Source organism: Gobio gobio (assembly GCF_949357685.1).
Source record: "Gobio gobio genome assembly, chromosome: 20".
In the NCBI taxonomy this organism is placed as follows: Eukaryota; Metazoa; Chordata; class Actinopteri; order Cypriniformes; family Gobionidae; genus Gobio; species Gobio gobio.
Genome location: NC_137113.1, coordinates 2844765 through 2864747, shown reverse-complemented (window position 1 = coordinate 2864747; position 19983 = coordinate 2844765). Strand labels below are relative to the sequence as shown.

At 45.0% G+C, this 19983-nt stretch overlaps 1 protein-coding gene across 1 annotated transcript in view; it reads right to left on the bottom strand.

Annotated features, from left to right (window-relative positions):
* Positions 1-19568, bottom strand: part of qrfprb (pyroglutamylated RFamide peptide receptor b) — a gene marked incomplete at both ends in the record, with an annotated part of 37393 nt that extends 17825 nt beyond the window's left edge. The window contains 3 exons of the mRNA XM_079845529.1: positions 175-236; positions 7205-7363; positions 19208-19568. Coding sequence (XP_079701655.1) covers positions 175-236; positions 7205-7363; positions 19208-19568 — 582 coding nt within the window. The remainder of the gene's footprint in view (positions 1-174; positions 237-7204; positions 7364-19207) is intronic.
* Between the last annotated feature and the right edge of the window lie 415 nt (positions 19569-19983).

Here is a 19983-nt window from a genome sequence, read left to right as displayed (position 1 = left end):
CCAATGTGGCACCAGCGTCTGCTTGCGGAGTCGGTCATGCTTGACTAAATGATCATTTTCACGTGTCAAAGCAATTAACCTTGTGCTTGTTAAATGTTATCAGTGATTAACTTGCAGTGATTTCAATTACAGCGTTTATGTGGCCGCTCTCAGCTCTTTTGTGTCGTCACTTACCTCTAACTGTTGCACAAACAGCATGGGCGATCCAACCATGACCGCAGCGATCCACACCAGCCCTGCACAGATGCATATAAATCTGGACATTAGTGGATCCTGTCCCATGAGCCCGTCCTGATAATGAGGAACAGAAACTAGTAGAGAAAACCTAGACAAAAGCCCTCGGGGGAACCGTTTATATTTGCACATGCAAATGTGTCACTGTATTTCCCAACAGAGAGATTCCCGTTTGTCTAATTATGTTTTTATGCTGTTAGTTTCTCCATTGGGGAACTTATAAATCTTTAAAGACAGGCCTAGTGTGAGCTACGACTTTATGAAGTAATCATTTTTAACAGCATAATTCCTCTAGGTTGTGGAAGACTACATTACCCATAATTCTGCAAACAAAATCTCTTAGATTAGATTTGCAATGCTTCATGCTTTTATTCTCTAACAAAAGCTGTTAAGTTCTAAGTCTTATACTTTTGTCCTTCTGTCCAATTTTTTAAATTCTTCAAATGTAGTCATCTTTAGGGCTTTCCACACTGCGCTTTTACCCCCGGGTTATCGTTGTTCTAAACCCTGCTATTAACCCCGGGTTATCGTTGTTCTAAACACCGCTTTTAGCCCTGGGTTATCATTGTTCTAAACCCTGCTTTTAACCCCGGGTTATCGTTGTTCTAAACACCGCTTTTAGCCCTGGGTTATCATTGTTCTAAACCCTGCTTTTAACCCCGGGTTATTGTTGTTCTAAACCCTGCTTTTAACCCTGGGTTATCGTTGTTCTAAACCCTGCTTTTAACCCCGGGTTATTATGGTTCCCCGGGTTATCGTTGTTCTAAACCCTGCTTTTAACCCCGGGTTATTATGGTTCCCCGGGTTATCGTTGTTCTAAACCCTGCTTTTAACCCCGGGTTATTATGGTTCCCCGGGTTATCGTTGTTCTAAACCCTGCTTTTAACCCCGGGTTATTATGGTTCCCCGGGTTATCGTAGTTCTAAACCCTGCTTTTAACCCCGGGTTATCATTGTTCTAAACACAGCGTTTAACCCCGGGTTATCGTTGTTCTAAACACCGCTTTTAACCCTGGGTTATCGTTGTTCTAAACCCTGCTTTTAACCCCGGGTTATCGTTGTTTTAAACCCTGCTTTTAACCCTGGGTTATCATTGTTCTAAACACCGCTTTTAACCTCTGGTTATGGTTGTTCTAAACCCTGCTTTTAACCCTGGGTTATCGTTGTTCTAAACCCTGCTTTTAACCCTGGGTTATCGTTGTTCTAAACCCTGCTTTTAACCCCGGGTTATTGTTGTTATAAACCCTGCTATTAACCCCGGGTTATCGTTGTTCTAAACACCGCTTTTAGCCCTGGGTTATCATTGTTCTAAACCCTGCTTTTAACCCCGGGTTATCATTGTTCTAAACCCTGCTTTTAACCCCGGGTTATCGTTGTTCTAAACACCGCTTTTAACCCTGGGTTATCGTTGTTCTAAACCCTGCTTTTAACCCTGGGTTATCGTTGTTCTAAACCCTGCTTTTAACCCCGGGTTATCGTTGTTCTAAACCCTGCTTTTAACCCTGGGTTATCGTTGTTCTAAACCCTGCTATTAACCCCGGGTTATCGTTGTTCTAAACACCGCTTTTAGCCCTAGGTTATCATTGTTCTAAACCCTGCTTTTAACCCCGGGTTATCGTTGTTCTAAACACCGCTTTTAACCCTGGGTTATCGTTGTTCTAAACCCTGCTTTTAACCCTGGGTTATCATTGTTCTAAACACCGCTTTTAACCCCGGGTTATCGTTGTTCTAAACCCTGGTTTTAACCCTGGGTTATCATTGTTCTAAACACCGCTTTTAACCCCGGGTTATCGTTGTTCTAAACCCTGCTTTTAACCCTGGGTTATCATTGTTCTAAACACCGCTTTTAACCCCGGGTTATCGTTGTTCTAAACCCTGGTTTTAACCCCGGGTTATCGTTGTTCTAAACCCTGGTTTTAACCCCGGGTTATCGTTGTTCTAAACCCTGGTTTTAACCCCGGGTTATCGTTGTTCTAAACCCTGGTTTTAACCCTGGGTTATCATTGTTCTAAACACCGCTTTTAACCCCGGGTTATCGTTGTTCTAAACCCTGCTTTTAACCCTGGGTTATCATTGTTCTAAACACCGCTTTTAACCCTGGGTTATCGTTGTTCTAAACCCTGGTTTTAACCCCGGGTTATCGTTGTTCTAAACACCGCTTTTAACCCCGGGTTATCGTTGTTCTAAACCCTGCTTTTAACCCTGGGTTATCATTGTTCTAAACACCGCTTTTAACCCCGGGTTATCGTTGTTCTAAACCCTGGTTTTAACCCCGGGTTATCGTTGTTCTAAACACCGCTTTTAACCCCGGGTTATCGTTGTTCTAAACCCTGGTTTTAACCCCGGGTTATCATTGTTCTAAACACCGCTTTTAACCCCGGGTTATCGTTGTTCTAAACCCTGCTTTTAACCCTGGGTTATCATTGTTCTAAACACCGCTTTTAACCCTGGGTTATCGTTGTTCTAAACCCTGGTTTTAACCCCGGGTTATCGTTGTTCTAAACACCGCTTTTAACCCCGGGTTATCGTTGTTCTAAACCCTGGTTTTAACCCCGGGTTATCGGTGTTATAAACCCTGCTATTAACCCCGGGTTATCGTTGTTCTAAACCCTGGTTTTAACCCCAGGTGAAGGAACATTTCACACTTGTAATTTAGAAGTGGGGTTAGCACTGCTTTTTACCCGGTGTAAAAACTTGTACAGGGAGAAACAATGCAGTGTTACTGTGCGTTCACACCAGACGCGACTTGCGCGAATAAATCACGCCATCCGTGCGTAAATGGACGCTTGAACGTTTTGAGTTTTCTCGCTTCATTCGCGCGTGACATTCACTTCACAACAGATGCAAATCTGCGTCATGGGAGGGGCTTCTGCCAGCGGCTCGTCTTGTTGCGAAATGGCTGACATGGATTGTTTTAAAATACGGCGAATAAGCTCATATTTGCCGGCTTAAGCTAGCTTGTAGTCTCAATAGGGTATTTTTCCAAGTCATCTCAATGGTAAAAAGTGTCCCAATCACCCGGAAATCACCCGATGTAGAGCTCAAATTGAGTAAAGGACGTTTTCTACAACTCAGACTGTCCGACCTCCTCACTCACTTTCTTCCAAGCAAGATACTCTTTATTCCTGTTTCTATAAACAGGGTTCCTACAGGTTTCTTCAAGTTAAATTCAAGTCTTTTTAAGACCATTTATATAAAAAATGAATACCTATTTTGCGCTTCTCCTTTGCCGGTTGCTTGAGGTCTGTGTTGTGTTGTGTTGCAGGCTATGATTGTGGTGCTGTAGGGTGTGATCTTCATTTACTGAAGGCATCATGTGTTCGCAGTATTTTGTACTCTGACCCGGGGCTGCGTTGCGTTCTCAATTATTGGTTCCGCCACTCTTTATTTATGCTACGTTATTTAATCAAAATAATCGTGGTTGACAAATTAAACTTCTGAGGAAAAATACAATACGGAGAAGTTACATACAGCACAATTTTTAAGACCCAGACATCAAAATTCAAGTCTTTTTAAGGTATTATTTCCAAATTAATAAATTCAATGCTTTTAAGGCTTTTTAAGACCCTGCAGGAACCCTGAATAAAGTATGAAGATGTATCATACAGCTCCGGGTATCCACATATGATTTTGTCCTCATTGTTGTCACTACTAGAGCAAGCTCCTGATTGGTTAACGCGGCGCCAATATCCGCCAAAGTTCAGATTTTTCGACGCTGAAACAGAAAACACTCACTTCACGCCGTGTCATTCGCACGAATCGCGCTGCAGAATGTCTATTTGCGTCTTTGCATTGACTTATCATGTACATCCCTCGTGCTTAACGCTTCATTCACGTCTGGTGTGAACGCACCATTAGAATGTTACAGCTAGACACTAATCAACAGACAGCCAATCGTGTGCCTTTTAGGCTACATACACTGAATTACTTGTTAACCACGTTGGGGTTTAGAACGACTCTGTGACTGGCACTCAATTCGCCCATCTTGAATGTTTTTGTTGTCCTGGCTGGTGTATATTTAATGACTTTTGATGAGGTCCATAGTTCCTTTGTGGGGTGTTCCCGGTCTGCAGTGGTCAGTGTCTACCAAAAGTGCTCCAAGGAAAGACCAGTGGAGAACCGGCCACAGGGTCATGGAGGAACAGTGGAGAACCGGCCACAGGGTCATGAAGGAACAGTGGAGAACCGGCCACAGGGTCATGAAGGAACAGTGGAGAACCGGCCACAGGGTCATGGAGGAACAGTGGAGAACCGGCCACAGGGTCATGAAGGACCAGTGGAGAACCGGCCACAGGGTCATGAAGGACCAGTGGAGAACCGGCCACAGGGTCATGAAGGACCAGTGGAGAACCGGCCACAGGGTCATGGAGGAACAGTGGAGAACCGGCCACAGGGTCATGAAGGACCAGTGGAGAACCGGCCACAGGGTCATGGAGGAACAGTGGAGAACCGGCCACAGGGTCATGGAGGAACAGTGGAGAACCGGCCACAGGGTCATGAAGGAACAGTGGAGAACCGGCCACAGGGTCATGGAGGACCAGTGGAGAACCGGCCACAGGGTCATGAAGGACCAGTGGAGAACCGGCCACAGGGTCATGAAGGACCAGTGGAGAACCGGCCACAGGGTCATGGAGGAACAGTGGAGAACCGGCCACAGGGTCATGAAGGAACAGTGGAGAACCGGCCACAGGGTCATGAAGGACCAGTGGAGAACCGGCCACAGGGTCATGAAGGACCAGTGGAGAACCGGCCACAGGGTCATGAAGGACCAGTGGAGAACCGGCCACAGGGTCATGAAGGACCAGTGGAGAACCGGCCACAGGGTCATGGGCGGCTCATTGATGCCCGTGTGATCAAACAGACGAGCTACTGGAGCTCAAACTGCTCCAGAAGTTAATGCTGGTTCTGATAGAAAGGGCTCAGAATACACAGAGCATCTCAGTTTGTTGTGTATGGGGCGGCACAGCCGCTGACCAGAGCCCATGCTGACCCCTGACCCCGCCCAAAGCACCAACAGTGGCCCGTGAGCATCAGAACTGGACCACGGAGCAATGGAAGAAGGCCTGGTCTGATGATCACGTGTTCTTCTGGATGGCCGGGTGTGTGTGTGTGTGTGGCTCACCTGGAGAACACATGGCACCAGGTGCATTATGGGAAGAAGGCGTGGCGGCGGAGGTAGTGATGCTTTGGGCAATGTTCTGCTGGGAAACCTTGGGTCCTCCATCATGTGGATGTTACTTTGACACGTCCCACCTACCTAAGCATTGCTGAGCCCATGTCCAGCCTCTCATGGAGACGGTTTTCCCTGTGGCTGTGGCTCTTTCAGCAGATAATGCTCCGCCACAAAGCACAAATGCTTCAGGAAAGGTTTGAGGAGCACAACAACAGATCTCAATCCAATCGAGCATCTGTGGGATGAGCTGAACAAACAAGTCCGATCCATGGAGGCCCCACCTCGCAACTTACAGGACTTAAAGGATCTGCTGCTAACATCTTGGTGCCAGATACCACAGCCCACGCCTCGACGGGTCAGCAAAAGGGGGATCAACACAATTAGGGATGCACCGGTTGACCGGCCAAAAAACGGTTTTCTTTGTATTTTTCTGCTGATGTTTCCGGAAGTGCGCCCGCGTGCACATACGCGCCTATATTGCAATCATTCGCGAACACGAACATGTCACTTGTGTGTTACAAACGGAAACTGGAGAATTGAGGGAAGAGACAGGGAATGAAGAGCCGCTTTCCTGCACGAGCTGAAGTTGCGCGAGCTGAAGTTGCGCGAGCTGAAGTTGCGCGAGCTGAAGTTGCGTGAGCTGAAGTTGCGTGAGCTGAAGTTGCGCGAGCTTACCTCTCCGCACCTGCACAAGCGCAGATAGTGAGCGTTTGTTCAGCTCAGCTTCTCACGTGTTGGATCGGATGAGAACGAAACAGACTAACTTGTGACAAAGCCGAAATACTTATTTTTGTAGCCTAAAGAAGAACATGCATGCACTTTAGAAATGAAATACTATCAGTTCTGTATAGGATGATCATTTATATTTTACCTTAAAATTACATCGACTTAATTTGATTTAAAAAGCACCTGCTGTAGCATCTTAGTTTTTTTTCATTGCACTAAACATTATTTGATTTAACATTTTGGAACAATTATATACTTTGGTTTTATTTAATTTCACTGGTAAAGACTTTTTTTCTTTACACTGAATTTAAAAACAAATGCTGATTTAAGTAACATCTTTGTTTGGATTGCAGAATATGCAGTTGTTGCCTTTAATTCCACCTTTCAGCCTTTTAATTTCCAATTCAATTTCCCGTTAATTTCAGATTTCGGGCTTGTTTTCATTAGCCAAAAGCCAATTTAGCATGTTAAATACCAAATAAACATCTTGTTCATGTATACTTTTGTTCTTTTATTGTGTAAAAAAAAAAAAAAACACTGGAAATCGGTATCGGAATCGGACAGTTTTATTGAAAAAAAATCGGAATCGGCCATGTAAAATCATGATCAGTGCATCACTAAACACAATATATAATAACATAATACAGGCATTATTGAAATGCGGGACACTGATTACGTCTTGCAGGACAAAGCTCCCAATTTCGGGACTGTCCAGCAAAAAAATAACCCTAATCCACAGACCTCCAAAATGAAAACCCTTACACTAGCTATGTCGATATGATGTTCTCCGTCCTTTGACTTTCAGAGACTCGTGAGCTGCCTACTGAGATGACATTGAAAAGTGATGTCTTTGTGGCTTTGTGACGTCATCTGAAAAGGAAAGCCGTTTCAGTGGTGGAGCACGTTAATGCACTTTTCTTCTTTTTTTTAGAAGAACTACATGCACCGGTGAATCATGTCCTAACACCAGGAGCATAAGTGGAGTCAAATTAGATTTTTTGGGCTTCTTGAGCGCTGCTTTTCTGCATGATTTGAATGAGAACGAGTCGAGCGTGTGGGTGTTTGACCTTACCTAGCATCCTGTAGGCTCGTTTCGGCGTGTACTGCCTTTTCATTTTGAGTGGATAAACAATGCCCTGGTATCTCTCGATGGCGATGCAGGTCATGGTGAGGATGCCCGTGACGATGGCTGTGGTCTGCACAAAAGGAACGGTCTTGCATACAAGAACCCCTACACAAACAAGATACACACACACAGAGAAAGCCTGAAACACACTAGTAGTGCTCAATTGATATCTACAGATTTAATAATGCAATGAAATAAGGACTCTATACCTAAAATCCCTAACAAAATTTAAAGGGTTAGTTCACCCAAAAATGTAAATTCTGTCATTAATTACTTCCCCTCATGTCGTTGGACACCCGTCAGACCTCCGTTCATCTTCAGACACAAATGAAGATATTTTAGTGTAAATCTGATGGCTCTGAAAGGCCTCCATTGGCTCAATGCACGGTTCACTCTCAAGACCCTTAAAAGGCACTAAAGACGTCGTTACAAAGTCCATCTCACTACAGTGGTTCTAAAATAACATTATAAATCGGCGAGAATAGTTTTTGTGCGCAAAAAAACCCTAAATAACGACTTATATAGTGATGACGATTTCAAAACACGGCCTCATGAATCGGCAAATTTCAGCAGTTTGACACGCGATCCGAATCATGAATCGACTCACTGATTCATAACGCTTCGAAGCTTCCTGATGCCGTGTTTTGAAATCGTCATCACTATATAAGTCGTTATTTAGGGTTTTTTGCGCACAAAAAACTATTCTCGCCGATTCATAAAGTTATTTTAGAACCACTGTAGTGAGATGGACTTTGCTTCGCCGTCTTTAGTGTCTTTTAAGGGTCTTGAGAGTGAACCGTGTCATTGTGCCAATGGCCTTTCAGAGGCATCAGATTTACACTAAAATATCTTCATTTGTGTCTGAAGATGAACGGAGGTCTGACGGGTGTCCAACGACATGAGGGTGAGGAATTAATGACAGAATTTTCATTTTTGGGTGAACTAACCCTTTAAAACAGAACATGATTATTATGAATGCTTTTAAATGCTCAGGTGGGCACTAATAATGTCACATTGGCCAGGGATCGAACGGTTTATTATCACTATCTTGTCAGAGTACTGAGAGTGAGGACCCAGATGCAGAATGAGCGGTGATAACAATATTAGACAGCACCGGAATGGTGAGACAGGAACAAAGTCCAAACAATAGAGGCAGGACACAATGGGAGAACTGTTGAGACAGGGAGGATGTGATGGCCAACGATGGATGGCCTCGGGGAACCAGGCTTGACAGCTGGTGATGAACCAGACTAGTATCCAGGCCAGGAGAGTTAATGGCCAGGGTGGGACAGGATGCAGAACAGGAACCACCACAAGACAACACACTAGACAAAACAACAAGAGATAAACAGACAAGAGCAAAAAAACAACAACTCTGAATAGGGAAAATACAACGAAGTATCTGGAATCCAAAAAGCACACTGCAAAAAATGCTTTTCTTAAGGCCCTTTCACACCGGACGCGTAACGAAAAAGCGAATATTTCGTGTGCGAATAGTTCGCGTTAAAACCATTCACACCAGCCGCGACGCGAGTTTGCGACGTTTCAGAGCTACAACATTCCCAAACATTCGCGGCGACAGCTGAGAAACACGGACACGTAATCATTCAGTGGAGACAAGCTTTTAATTTTCTTTAAAAGACAGAGAAGGTTTTGGGTGCACTCAGTCTTAAAGAACAGAGAGTCTGAAGGGGAGGATGCGAATCTTGTACAGGAGCTAAAACTTTATCATGGCCGGTTCCGCACTTACTTCAAATGTCCGTGGGACAATTTGAGGAGCTCCTCCAGACAGAGACGGTAGAAGCGCATCTTACGACACACACACACACACACCCACACACACACACACACTCTTCAGGAACGGCTCGATCCGGAGCTGCTGTGTTTCCAGTTGAGTCACAATGTAAACATTTAAGTGCCACAGTCGTACTATCGGAAACACATTGACTTTCTATAGTCGCGGACACAATTAGATTTAAAAAAAAAAATCAATGTATTGATTATAATATCGTAATCTGTAGCCTATAGTGGGCAAACACATCTGCATCTGTACAGCTGTAAACACAACTACAGCTGTAATCTCAGGAGAAATGCGACACCTGGCAAAGGTTAATGTTGATTGAATGGCTAGTGACATCAACTGGACATTTCGTGACCTTTGTTTCCTTGTATGTGATTGGTTTAAGCCTTTTCTGTCGCTGCGAGTGTTAAAAAAAAAATCGACATCGAAACGGAAAAAATAAACATCGTTTTTTCGCCACAGTACTTTCGCGTTCGGTGTGAAAGCTCTCATTACACAAACAGCTGATCAAAAAATAAAACCATCGCGCGAATTATTCGCGTGTCAAAATCGCGTCCAGTGTGAAATGACCTTAACTTAGTATTTTTGTCTTGTTTTAGTCCAAATATCTAAAAAATCTTACATTAAGAAGCATTTATTAGACATTTTTGTCTTGTTTTGGGAGAAAAGTTTTTGTTTTTGCTTAAAATAAACAAAATAATCTGCCAATGGGGTAATCAAAATACTCTTAATTCAAACAGAAAACAAGATTATTTTGTTTACCCCATTGGCAGATTATTTTGCTTATTTTAAACAAAAACTCCCTTAATTTTTAGTTATTTCCCCCAAAACAAGACAAAAACTTTTGCTTGTCTAGTAAATGCTTCTTAATGTAAGATTTTTTTAGATATTTGGACTGAAAACAAGACAAAAATACTAAGTAAGAAAAGCATTTTTTGCAGTGCAAACAGGAGAGAGATAAATATAAAACTCAAAATAAACTTTACAAATAAGAGAGCGAAATAAATAAGTACTAAAAATAAATGACTGGAACTTGAAACAAGATAAAAACAAAAACTGCAACCTAGCAGGAAACTAGAGAGAGAGAAACAAAATCAAAACTAGAGAAATCCAAAAAGATAAGGCTAGGAAAAATAAAGCAAAGAGCTAGAACAAATACTATCACTAGGACAAGATTAGCCAGACACGAGGCGTAACACAAATGCACACTACGGCTGCGTCCGAATCCTGGAAAATGGAGGACACATTTCTAGGCAGGAAGGCACCAAGGCACGTCCGAATTTAATGTTAGCTTCACTTCCTGTCTCCTGAGATCCCTTCATCTGATGGATTTTTGAAGGCAGCATATTTGTATCCTTCGCTGCCTTTGATATCCCACAATCCTGTGCTTTCCATTCTGTGACAGTTGAGCTGGAAAAAAAAGATGGCGTCCGAAAGTTGCGTTTGCTGGTCAGTTTGTGCGTAAATGTACGTTTTTTTTTTACCAACATTTTCTACTTCTGGTGTCATTTCTAGCGAGAAATTACTAGTGTAGTAATTTAATATTTGTTTAGTTCTCACCAAAGCTCTCTCTATTTTACTGTAGAAGTCTGAAGTCTGTCTGAAATTAGTTTCGTCAGCTGACTAGGTTTTCGGACGCAGCCGACGAACCAGCAAGGACAAGAAGGAAAGGATAAAAAGAGGTTATAAATTATATATATAATAATGGAACAACACATGAGAATCAGGTGAACACAATTAAGCAAACGAGGACTAGACAAGGACTAAACAAGGGGGCGTGGTAAAGGGAAACAAGGAGGCGGGACTAGAGGAGCACATGGCCAACACAAACAAAGGGTGCGTTCCATTCGACCGTAAGTGGACTGCGAAGTGGACTTCAGAGGGTATTCTGCCATCTTAAGAATAGCCTACATACATAGTTAACCAAATCAAAGTATTTTCATATTGAATGACAGGTGCAGCTTCAAATCTGTTCATAGTAAATACAGGTTATAAGTAAACTAATAAAACTAATGGACAATGTTTTGATTATATGTTTTAGATAGCCTATACTGTGTGTTTTGTAACTGTATATGCTTATTATATGGTTTTCAATTTGAAAGTAAAGTAAATTACAATATTAATTTATGTAACAGTGCATAGGGACCCTGTCGAATGGAATGCACCCAAAGACAAACACAGAAACATTGAACACAGATAAGACAGATTGTGAATTTGTGGTTTTACGTTTATTGCGTGGATAATTCTATCAGAATCAGTGCTGGGCAAGTTACTCTTAAAAAGTAATTAATTACTAGCTAACTAATTACATCGGAAACACTTTATTTGTAATAACTATAAATTGTGCATAATTACTCGCAACTAACCCTAAACTAAACCCTATTCCCAACCCTTTAACCCTAGTTAATTATTATCACTCAGCGCTTAAATGTACAATTACACTATAACAAGTATTTTATGCAATTCTGACTTTAATGCTGCCTTCACGTGCTATCGGAATTGTCGTAAATACGAGTTTCCTAGGTAAAAATTGCACATGAACGCCCTCTGATGTCGTGTTTACCACTGGGAAGTTCGGAAATAATTTTGATACCCCACTTCCCGAGATGGGCATGTCATAAGCGTTAAACATGGTGGCGGGAGCTGGACTGCTGTGGCAGGTGTGGTTTTATTGTTGTTTTTTTCCAAAACAGCTTGGTCGTCTTGTCTTGACATTAACGTAATACATATTTACATGTAAGAGTAATCATATGAAGTGTATTTTATGTTTGGTACACAGCGAAAATAGCCTTCATTTGACTGAAATTACAGAATCAGCAGAAAGCGGACTATCTGTAATGTTTATATGGTTGTCGGTGCATGGGAGACTACAAATGATGATGGTTTTAATAAGATTTTCCCAATAAATAGGCAAGAATAACCTGGTGTCCACCATGATTCCTGTTCACTCCGACAACAAAGCACTTGAATGCAACAAGCTCGTAATCACGACTTCTAAAGTGGGAATTAGGAAATTTCCGATAGCACGTGAAGGCAGCATAAATCTCACAATTCTGAGAAACACTTTTTACAGAAACACTGAAGGAACATCGCTTCAAGCGCCAAGTTCTGTTAAAATGACAAATATGCATATACATTATCAATCATACATGGGTACGTTTTAGTTCTAATGCATAAAATAAATGCTTGATTGACTGATCAAAAGTGTACTTTCAGATCATATCGCATATGAATGCATCTTACTATAAAAAGCGGTGTCATTTTACGAAGATAAGCTGATTTGGTGGAATCATTCATTCAATAATTTATATATACATACACCGATCAGGCATAACATTATGACGAAATATTGTTATATATATATCCAAATATATTGTGTTGATCCCCCTTTTGCTGACCCATCGAGGCATGGACTCCACTAGACCCCTGAAGGTGTGCTGTGGTATCTGGCACCAAGATGTTAGCAGCAGATCCTTTAAGTCCTGTAAGTTGCGAGGTGGGGCCTCCATGGATCGGACTTGTTTGTTCAGCTCATCCCACAGATGCTCGATTGGGTTGAGATCTGGGGAATTTGGAGGTCAAGTCAACGCCTCAAACTCGTTGTTGTGCTCCTCAAACCATTCCTGAACCAGGCCTCCTGCTTCCATTGCTCCGTGGTCCAGTTCTGATGCTCATGGGCCACTGTTGGTGCTTTGGGCGGGGTCAGGGGTCAGGGGTCAGCGGCTGTGCCGCCCCATACACAACAAACTGAGATGCTCTGTGTATTCTGAGCCCTTTCTATCAGAACCAGCATTAACTTCTGGAGCAGTTTGAGCTCCAGTAGCTCGTCTGTTTGATCACATGGGCATCAATGAGCCGCCCATGACCCTGTGGCCGGTTCTCCACTGGTCCTTCATGACCCTGTGGCCGGTTCTCCACTGGTCCTCCATGAGCCTGTGGCCGGTTCTCCACTGGTCCTCCATGACCCTGTGGCCGGTTCTCCACTGGTCCTCCATGAGCCTGTGGCCGGTTCTCCACTGGTCCTTCATGACCCTGTGGCTGGTTCTCCACTGGTCCTCCATGAGCCTGTGGCCGGTTCTCCACTGGTCCTCCATGACCCTGTGGCCGGTTCTCCACTGGTCCTCCATGACCCTGTGGCTGGTTCTCCACTGGTCCTCCATGAGCCTGTGGCCGGTTCTCCACTGGTCCTCCATGACCCTGTGGCCGGTTCTCCACTGGTCCTTCATGAGCCTGTGGCCGGTTCTCCACTGGTCCTTCATGACCCTGTGGCTGGTTCTCCACTGGTCCTCCATGAGCCTGTGGCCGGTTCTCCACTGGTCCTCCATGACCCTGTGGCCGGTTCTCCACTGGTCCTTCATGACCCTGTGGCTGGTTCTCCACTGGTCCTCCATGAGCCTGTGGCCGGTTCTCCACTGGTCCTCCATGACCCTGTGGCCGGTTCTCCACTGGTCCTCCATGAGCCTGTGGCCGGTTCTCCACTGGTCCTCCATGACCCTGTGGCCGGTTCTCCACTGGTCCTCCATGAGCCTGTGGCCGGTTCTCCACTGGTCCTCCATGACCCTGTGGCTGGTTCTCCACTGGTCCTCCATGAGCCTGTGGCCGGTTCTCCACTGGTCCTCCATGACCCTGTGGCCGGTTCTCCACTGGTCCTCCATGAGCCTGTGGCCGGTTCTCCACTGGTCCTTCATGACCCTGTGGCTGGTTCTCCACTGGTCCTCCATGAGCCTGTGGCCGGTTCTCCACTGGTCCTCCATGACCCTGTGGCCGGTTCTCCACTGGTCCTCCATGAGCCTGTGGCCGGTTCTCCACTGGTCCTCCATGACCCTGTGGCCGGTTCTCCACTGGTCCTCCATGAGCCTGTGGCCGGTTCTCCACTGGTCCTTCATGACCCTGTGGCTGGTTCTCCACTGGTCCTCCATGACCCTGTGGCCGGTTCTCCACTGGTCCTTCATGACCCTGTGGCCGGTTCTCCACTGGTCCTCCATGAGCCTGTGGCCGGTTCTCCACTGGTCCTCCATGACCCTGTGGCCGGTTCTCCACTGGTCCTCCATGAGCCTGTGGCCGGTTCTCCACTGGTCCTTCATGACCCTGTGGCTGGTTCTCCACTGGTCCTCCATGAGCCTGTGGCCGGTTCTCCACTGGTCCTCCATGACCCTGTGGCCGGTTCTCCACTGGTCCTCCATGACCCTGTGGCCGGTTCTCCACTGGTCCTTCATGACCCTGTGGCCGGTTCTCCACTGGTCCTCCATGACCCTGTGGCCGGTTCTCCACTGGTCCTCCATGACCCTGTGGCCGGTTCTCCACTGGTCCTCCATGACCCTGTGGCCGGTTCTCCACTGGTCCTTCATGACCCTGTGGCCGGTTCTCCACTGGTCCTCCATGACCCTGTGGCCGGTTCTCCACTTGTCCTTCATGACCCTGTGGCCGGTTCTCCACTGGTCCTTCATGACCCTGTGGCCGGTTCTCCACTGGTCCTTCATGACCCTGTGGCCGGTTCTCCACTGGTCCTTCATGACCCTGTGGCCGGTTCTCCACTGGTCCTTCATCACCCTGTGGCCGGTTCTCCACTGGTCCTCCATGACCCTGAGGCCGGTTCTCCACTGGTCCTCCATGACCCTGTGGCCGGTTCTCCACTGGTCTTCCATGACCCTGTGGCCGGTTCTCCACTGGTCCTCCATGACCCTGTGGCCGGTTCTCCACTGGTCCTCCATGACCCTGTGGCCGGTTCTCCACTGGTCCTCCATGACCCTGTGGCCGGTTCTCCACTGGTCTTCATGACCCTGTGGCCGGTTCTCCACTGGTCCTCCATGACCCTGTGGCCGGTTCTCCACTGGTTCTTCATGACCCTGTGGCCGGTTCTCCACTGGTCCTCCATGACCCTGTGGCCGGTTCTCCACTGGTCCTCCACTTCTGATAGAGATTTCCCACTGCAGACCGGGAACACCCCACAAGAGCTGCAGTTTTGGAGATGCTCTGACCCAACACAATCTGGCCCTTGTCAAACTCACTCAAATCCTTACGCTTGCCCATTTTTCCTGCTTCTAACACATCAACTCTGAGGACGAAATGTTCACTTGCTGCCTAATATATCCCACCCACTGACAGGAGATCATCAGTGTTAGTCACTTCACCAGTCATAATGTTATGCCTGATCGGTGTATATATGCTGTTATATATATATATTTTGATGTTAAATCAACTTTTATAGAATTGCTCGTCTACAGTAACATGTAAATAAACTATAGAAAAAAAAAATACGATTAATCCCGTACTTTACTTTCTCAAGGGAGAAGTAATCGAGTGCTTAGTGATGCATTGCACCCAACACTGACTGAACAGAATCATATTGTTTAATTGTTTTAATTGTTTATTGTTTAAACGTGTCCCGAGGGAAGGAAAGCAGACATGTGAAGGAGTGATGAGGATAAAAGGACACACTGGACATTGTGCTTCATTGGGCTCCATTCACACGTACACTAATGCAGGAGAGCAGACATCAACACAGTTTCTCTCTTCATTCTGACGGACAGGTCTGATGACCTTTTGAGCTCAACATTCGGCTGCATGACCTACAGCTTTATGGGAATATTTCAGATGGAATATTTCACGTTTGTGCTTTTATGAGCTATTAAATACAGAAATTCAGCAATGCACAAAGCCTTTGCACCTGCTCTCATTGGTTGTCATGTCGTTGCTTATTAGCATGAAGTTAAAAGCGCTCTCTCACGGTTGTTAGTGTGCGTGTTCACACACACATGTGTATTAGTTACAGTGTTAACATTCGTGATGAACTAAAACAAGGGAAGCAAATGTTTGTCTTCACTCTCAGGTTCTCATATTCAGACCTGAAGCGTCGCTTTGATTGAACCCCACAGGAAAAAACGCAGACTTTTGAATATGGCAATCGCCTTACATCATGTACTACAGTCCTTCAAAGGATACCATGGTGCTGACACACACACACACACACACACACACACACACACACACACACACAGTATAATCATCATGGTACTTTGAGGTGCTTCTTTTGTAAGTGACACCTTTCTTTACACCCTTACTTACAAGAAAGCACCACAAAGTACCATGATTATACCATGTGTTTAAGTGTGTGTGTGTGTGTGTGTGTGTGAGGCTGAGTGTGTGTGTGTACGTGAGAGACTGTGTGTGTGTGTGTGTGTGTGTGAGGCTGAGTGTGTGTGTGTACGTGAGAGACTGTGTGTGTGTGTGTGTGTGTGTGTGTGAGGCTGAGTGTGTGCATATGAGAATGAGTATATGTACGTGAGAGGCTGTGTGTGTGTGTGTGTGAGGCTGAGTATGTGCGTGTGAGACTGAGTATATGTACGTGAGAGACTGTGTGTGTGAGGCTGAGTATGTGTGTGTGAGACTGAGTATATGTACGTGAGAGGCTGTGTGTGTGTGTGTGTGTGTGAGGCTGAGTATGTGTGTGTGAGACTGAGTATATGTACGTGAGAGGCTGTGTGTGTGTGTGTGTGTGTGTGTGTGAGGCTGAGTATGTGTGTGTGAGACTGAGTATATGTACGTGAGAGGCTGTGTGTGTGTGTGTGTGTGTGAGGCTGAGTATGTGTGTGTGAGACTGAGTATATGTACGTGAGAGACTGTGTGTGTGTGTGTGTGTGTGTGTGTGTGAGGCTGAGTGTGTGAGACTGAGTATATGTACGTGAGAGACTGTGCGTGTGTGTGTGAGGCTGAGTGAGTGTGTGTGTGTGTGTGTGTGTGTGTGTGTGTTTGAGGCTGTGTGTGTGTGTGTGTGTGTGTGTGTGTGTGTGTGTGTGTGTGTGTGTGTGTGTGTGTGTGTGTGTGTGTGTGTGTGTGTGTGTGTGTGTGTGTGTGTGTGTGTGTGTGTGTGTGTGAGGCTGAGTGTGTGTGTGTGTGAGGCTGAGATTGTGTGATGCTGAGTGTGTGTGTGTGGGCATGTTTTTGTGAAATATCAGGACGCAAATGTGTATAATGACATGGGTATTACAAAAAGAGGGTGAAATATGAGGACGTTCCCCATGTCCTCACTTTAAAAAATGCTTATAAATCACAGGATGAGGTTTTTTTTACAGAAAGTGAACTGCACAGTCTCCTGTGATGGGTAGGTTTAGGGGCAGGGGCAGTGTGTGTGTGTGTGTGTGTGTGTGTGTGATGGGTAGGTTTAGGGTCAGTGTAAGGGGATAGAAAATACGGTTTGTACGGTATAAAAACCATTACGCCTATGGAATGTCCTCACATTTCACAAAAACAAACATGTGTGAGTGTGTGTGTGTGTGTGTGTGAGGCTGAGTGTGTGAAGCTGATTGTGTGTGTGTGAGGCTGAGTGTGTGAAGCTGATTGTGTGTGTGTGAGGCTGAGTATATGTACGTGAGAGACTGTGCGTGTGTGTGTGCGTGTGAGACTGAGTGTGTGTACGTGAGGCTGTGTGTGTGTGAGGCTGTGTGTGAGGTTGAGTGTGTGTGTGTGTGTGTGTGTGAGGCTGAGTGTGTGTGTGTACGTGAGAGACTGTGTGTGTGTGTGTGAGGCTGACTGTGTGTGTGTGTGTGTGTGTGTGTGTGTTTGAGGCTGTGTGTGAGGTTGAGTGTGTGTGTGTGTGTGAGGCTGAGTGTGTGATGCTGAGTGTGTGTGTGTGTGTGTGTGTGTGTGTGTGTGTGTGTGTGTGTGTGTGTGTGTGTGTGTGTGTGAGTGAGGCTGAGTCTATGTGTGAGGCTGTGTGTGTGTGTGTGTGTGTGTGTGTGTGTGTGTGTGTGTATGTATGTGTGTGTGTGTGTGTGTGTGTGTGTGTGTGTGTGTGTGTGTGTGTGTGTGTGTGTGTGTGTGTGTGTGTGTGTGTGTGTGTGTGTGTGTGTGTGTGTGGGCATGTTTTTGTGAAATATCAGGACACAAATGTGTATAATGACATGGGTATTACAAAAAGAGGGTGAAATATGAGGACGTTCCCCATGTCCTCACTTTTCAAAATGCTTATAAATCATACAGAACAAGGTTTTTTTCACAGAATGTAAACTGTGCAGTTTCCTGTGATGGGGTAGGTTTAGGGGCAGGGACAGTGTGTGTGTGTGTGTGTGTGTGTGTGTGTGTGTGTGTGTGTGTGTGTGTGTGTGTGTGTGTGTGTGTGTGTGTGTGTGTGTGTGTGTGTGTGAGTGAGTGTGTGTGTGTGTGTGTGTGTGTGTGTGTGTGTGTGTGTGTGTGTGTGTGTGTGTGTGTGTGTGTGTGTGTGTGTGTGTGTGTGTGTGTGTGTGAGTGTGTGGGCATGTTTTTGTGAAATATGAGGACACAAATGTGTATAATGACATGGGTATTACAAAAAGAGGGTGAAATATGAGGACGTTCCCCATGTCCTCACTTTTCAAAATGCTTATAAATCACACAGAACAAGGTTTTTTTCACAGAATGTAAACTGTGCAGTTTCCTGTGATGGGGTAGGTTTAGGGGCAGGGACAGTGTGTGTGTGTGTGTGTGTGTGTGTGTGTGTGTGTGTGTGTGTGTGTGTGTGTGTGTGTGTGTGTGTGTGTGTGTGTGTGTGAGAGAGAGAGAGAGAGAGAGAGAGAGAGAGAGAGAGAGAGAGAGAGAGAGAGAGAGAGAGAGAGAGAGAGAGAGAGAGTGCGCATCAAGATTTTAGGTTATGAACTATACTGTATATTTCAAGTGCTGTACTCGCCACTCCTTTATTGTTGTTAATGTCTAATGTTTCAACATTTAAACCCCTTTTTATATTCAGTGGTTAATTTTAAATGATCCTGCAGTGACACATGATTTCATAAACATACTAATATTCCATGTGGCCTCTTAATTAATATAAAATCACAGAAAAACAGCATGCACGAGGAAAAATGTGAATTGACACTAATGAAGTATTGTCTAAATATTATAAAATATCACCAATAATAACATTTGATAGATGTGTAATTCACAAATAAATAACAAACGCAAACATGACATTTTAGGTCGAGTTATATATTCGCCACGCTGACATGATTTTTACAAGTAATTAACCACATGTTTTAATGAGCTCATAAACTGAAGAATAACATGCAATGGTTCAATAGTTTCAGATGAATACAGTCGCATGTCGACTTCTAGAATCCTCGATATCTCGTGTGATGTTCGTTAATGACTAATTAAAGTGATTATAATCAGGATCTGACCTCCCAGCCACTCTGAGGAGATGTTTTGCAGCAGTGTGAAGGGGATGCAGAAGAAGGTGATGAGCAGATCACTGACCGCCAGCGAGCAGATGAAGACGTTGGTCGCCGTGCGCGCCGCCCGTTTGCGCGCCACCACATAAACCACCAAACTGTTTCCAACCAGCGCCAGCACGAAAATAATCGCGTACATCACCACAAATGTGGTTTTAGCTCCGGCCGGGAGTTCTGGGATGTAAACCAGAGGCCGGATGTCGTATGTGTCGATGAATTCCTGCCGGGAGAGGTTGTAGTACTGCAGGAGTTCCTGGAGCACCTCAGGAGTGATCTTCGTAGTGGCCGTCATCTCTGTGGAAGAAGACATCTCGCTTTCCCGACTATATGAGTCGCATACAAAGGGGAAAAGTGCAAATACAGTGACGTTTAGTGAGCTGTTATAATAAAATCCCTGCTCCTGTCAGGATGTTTCGCGCCTTCTGAGGCGCGCGCGCGCGCGGGAGCGTCAGTGCGCGTTCGCCAGTTTGTACTGTATCTACCACACACAAATAAGCTCCAAAATAGGGCTTAAACACTCTTATTTCCGCCTCCTAAGAAACAAAATCATGATTTTGTAAATCATAGCTATGATAAACGTCGAAATGTTGACATACTAAGTGTCTTATCTCGTAATTTATTTATTTGTAGTCATTTAGACTTCGAGCCTAGGTCATACACAACACTGTTAAATGTTTTTTTTTTTAAACATTCAAAGCAATTGCCTTGAACAAGTCAAGTAAAAT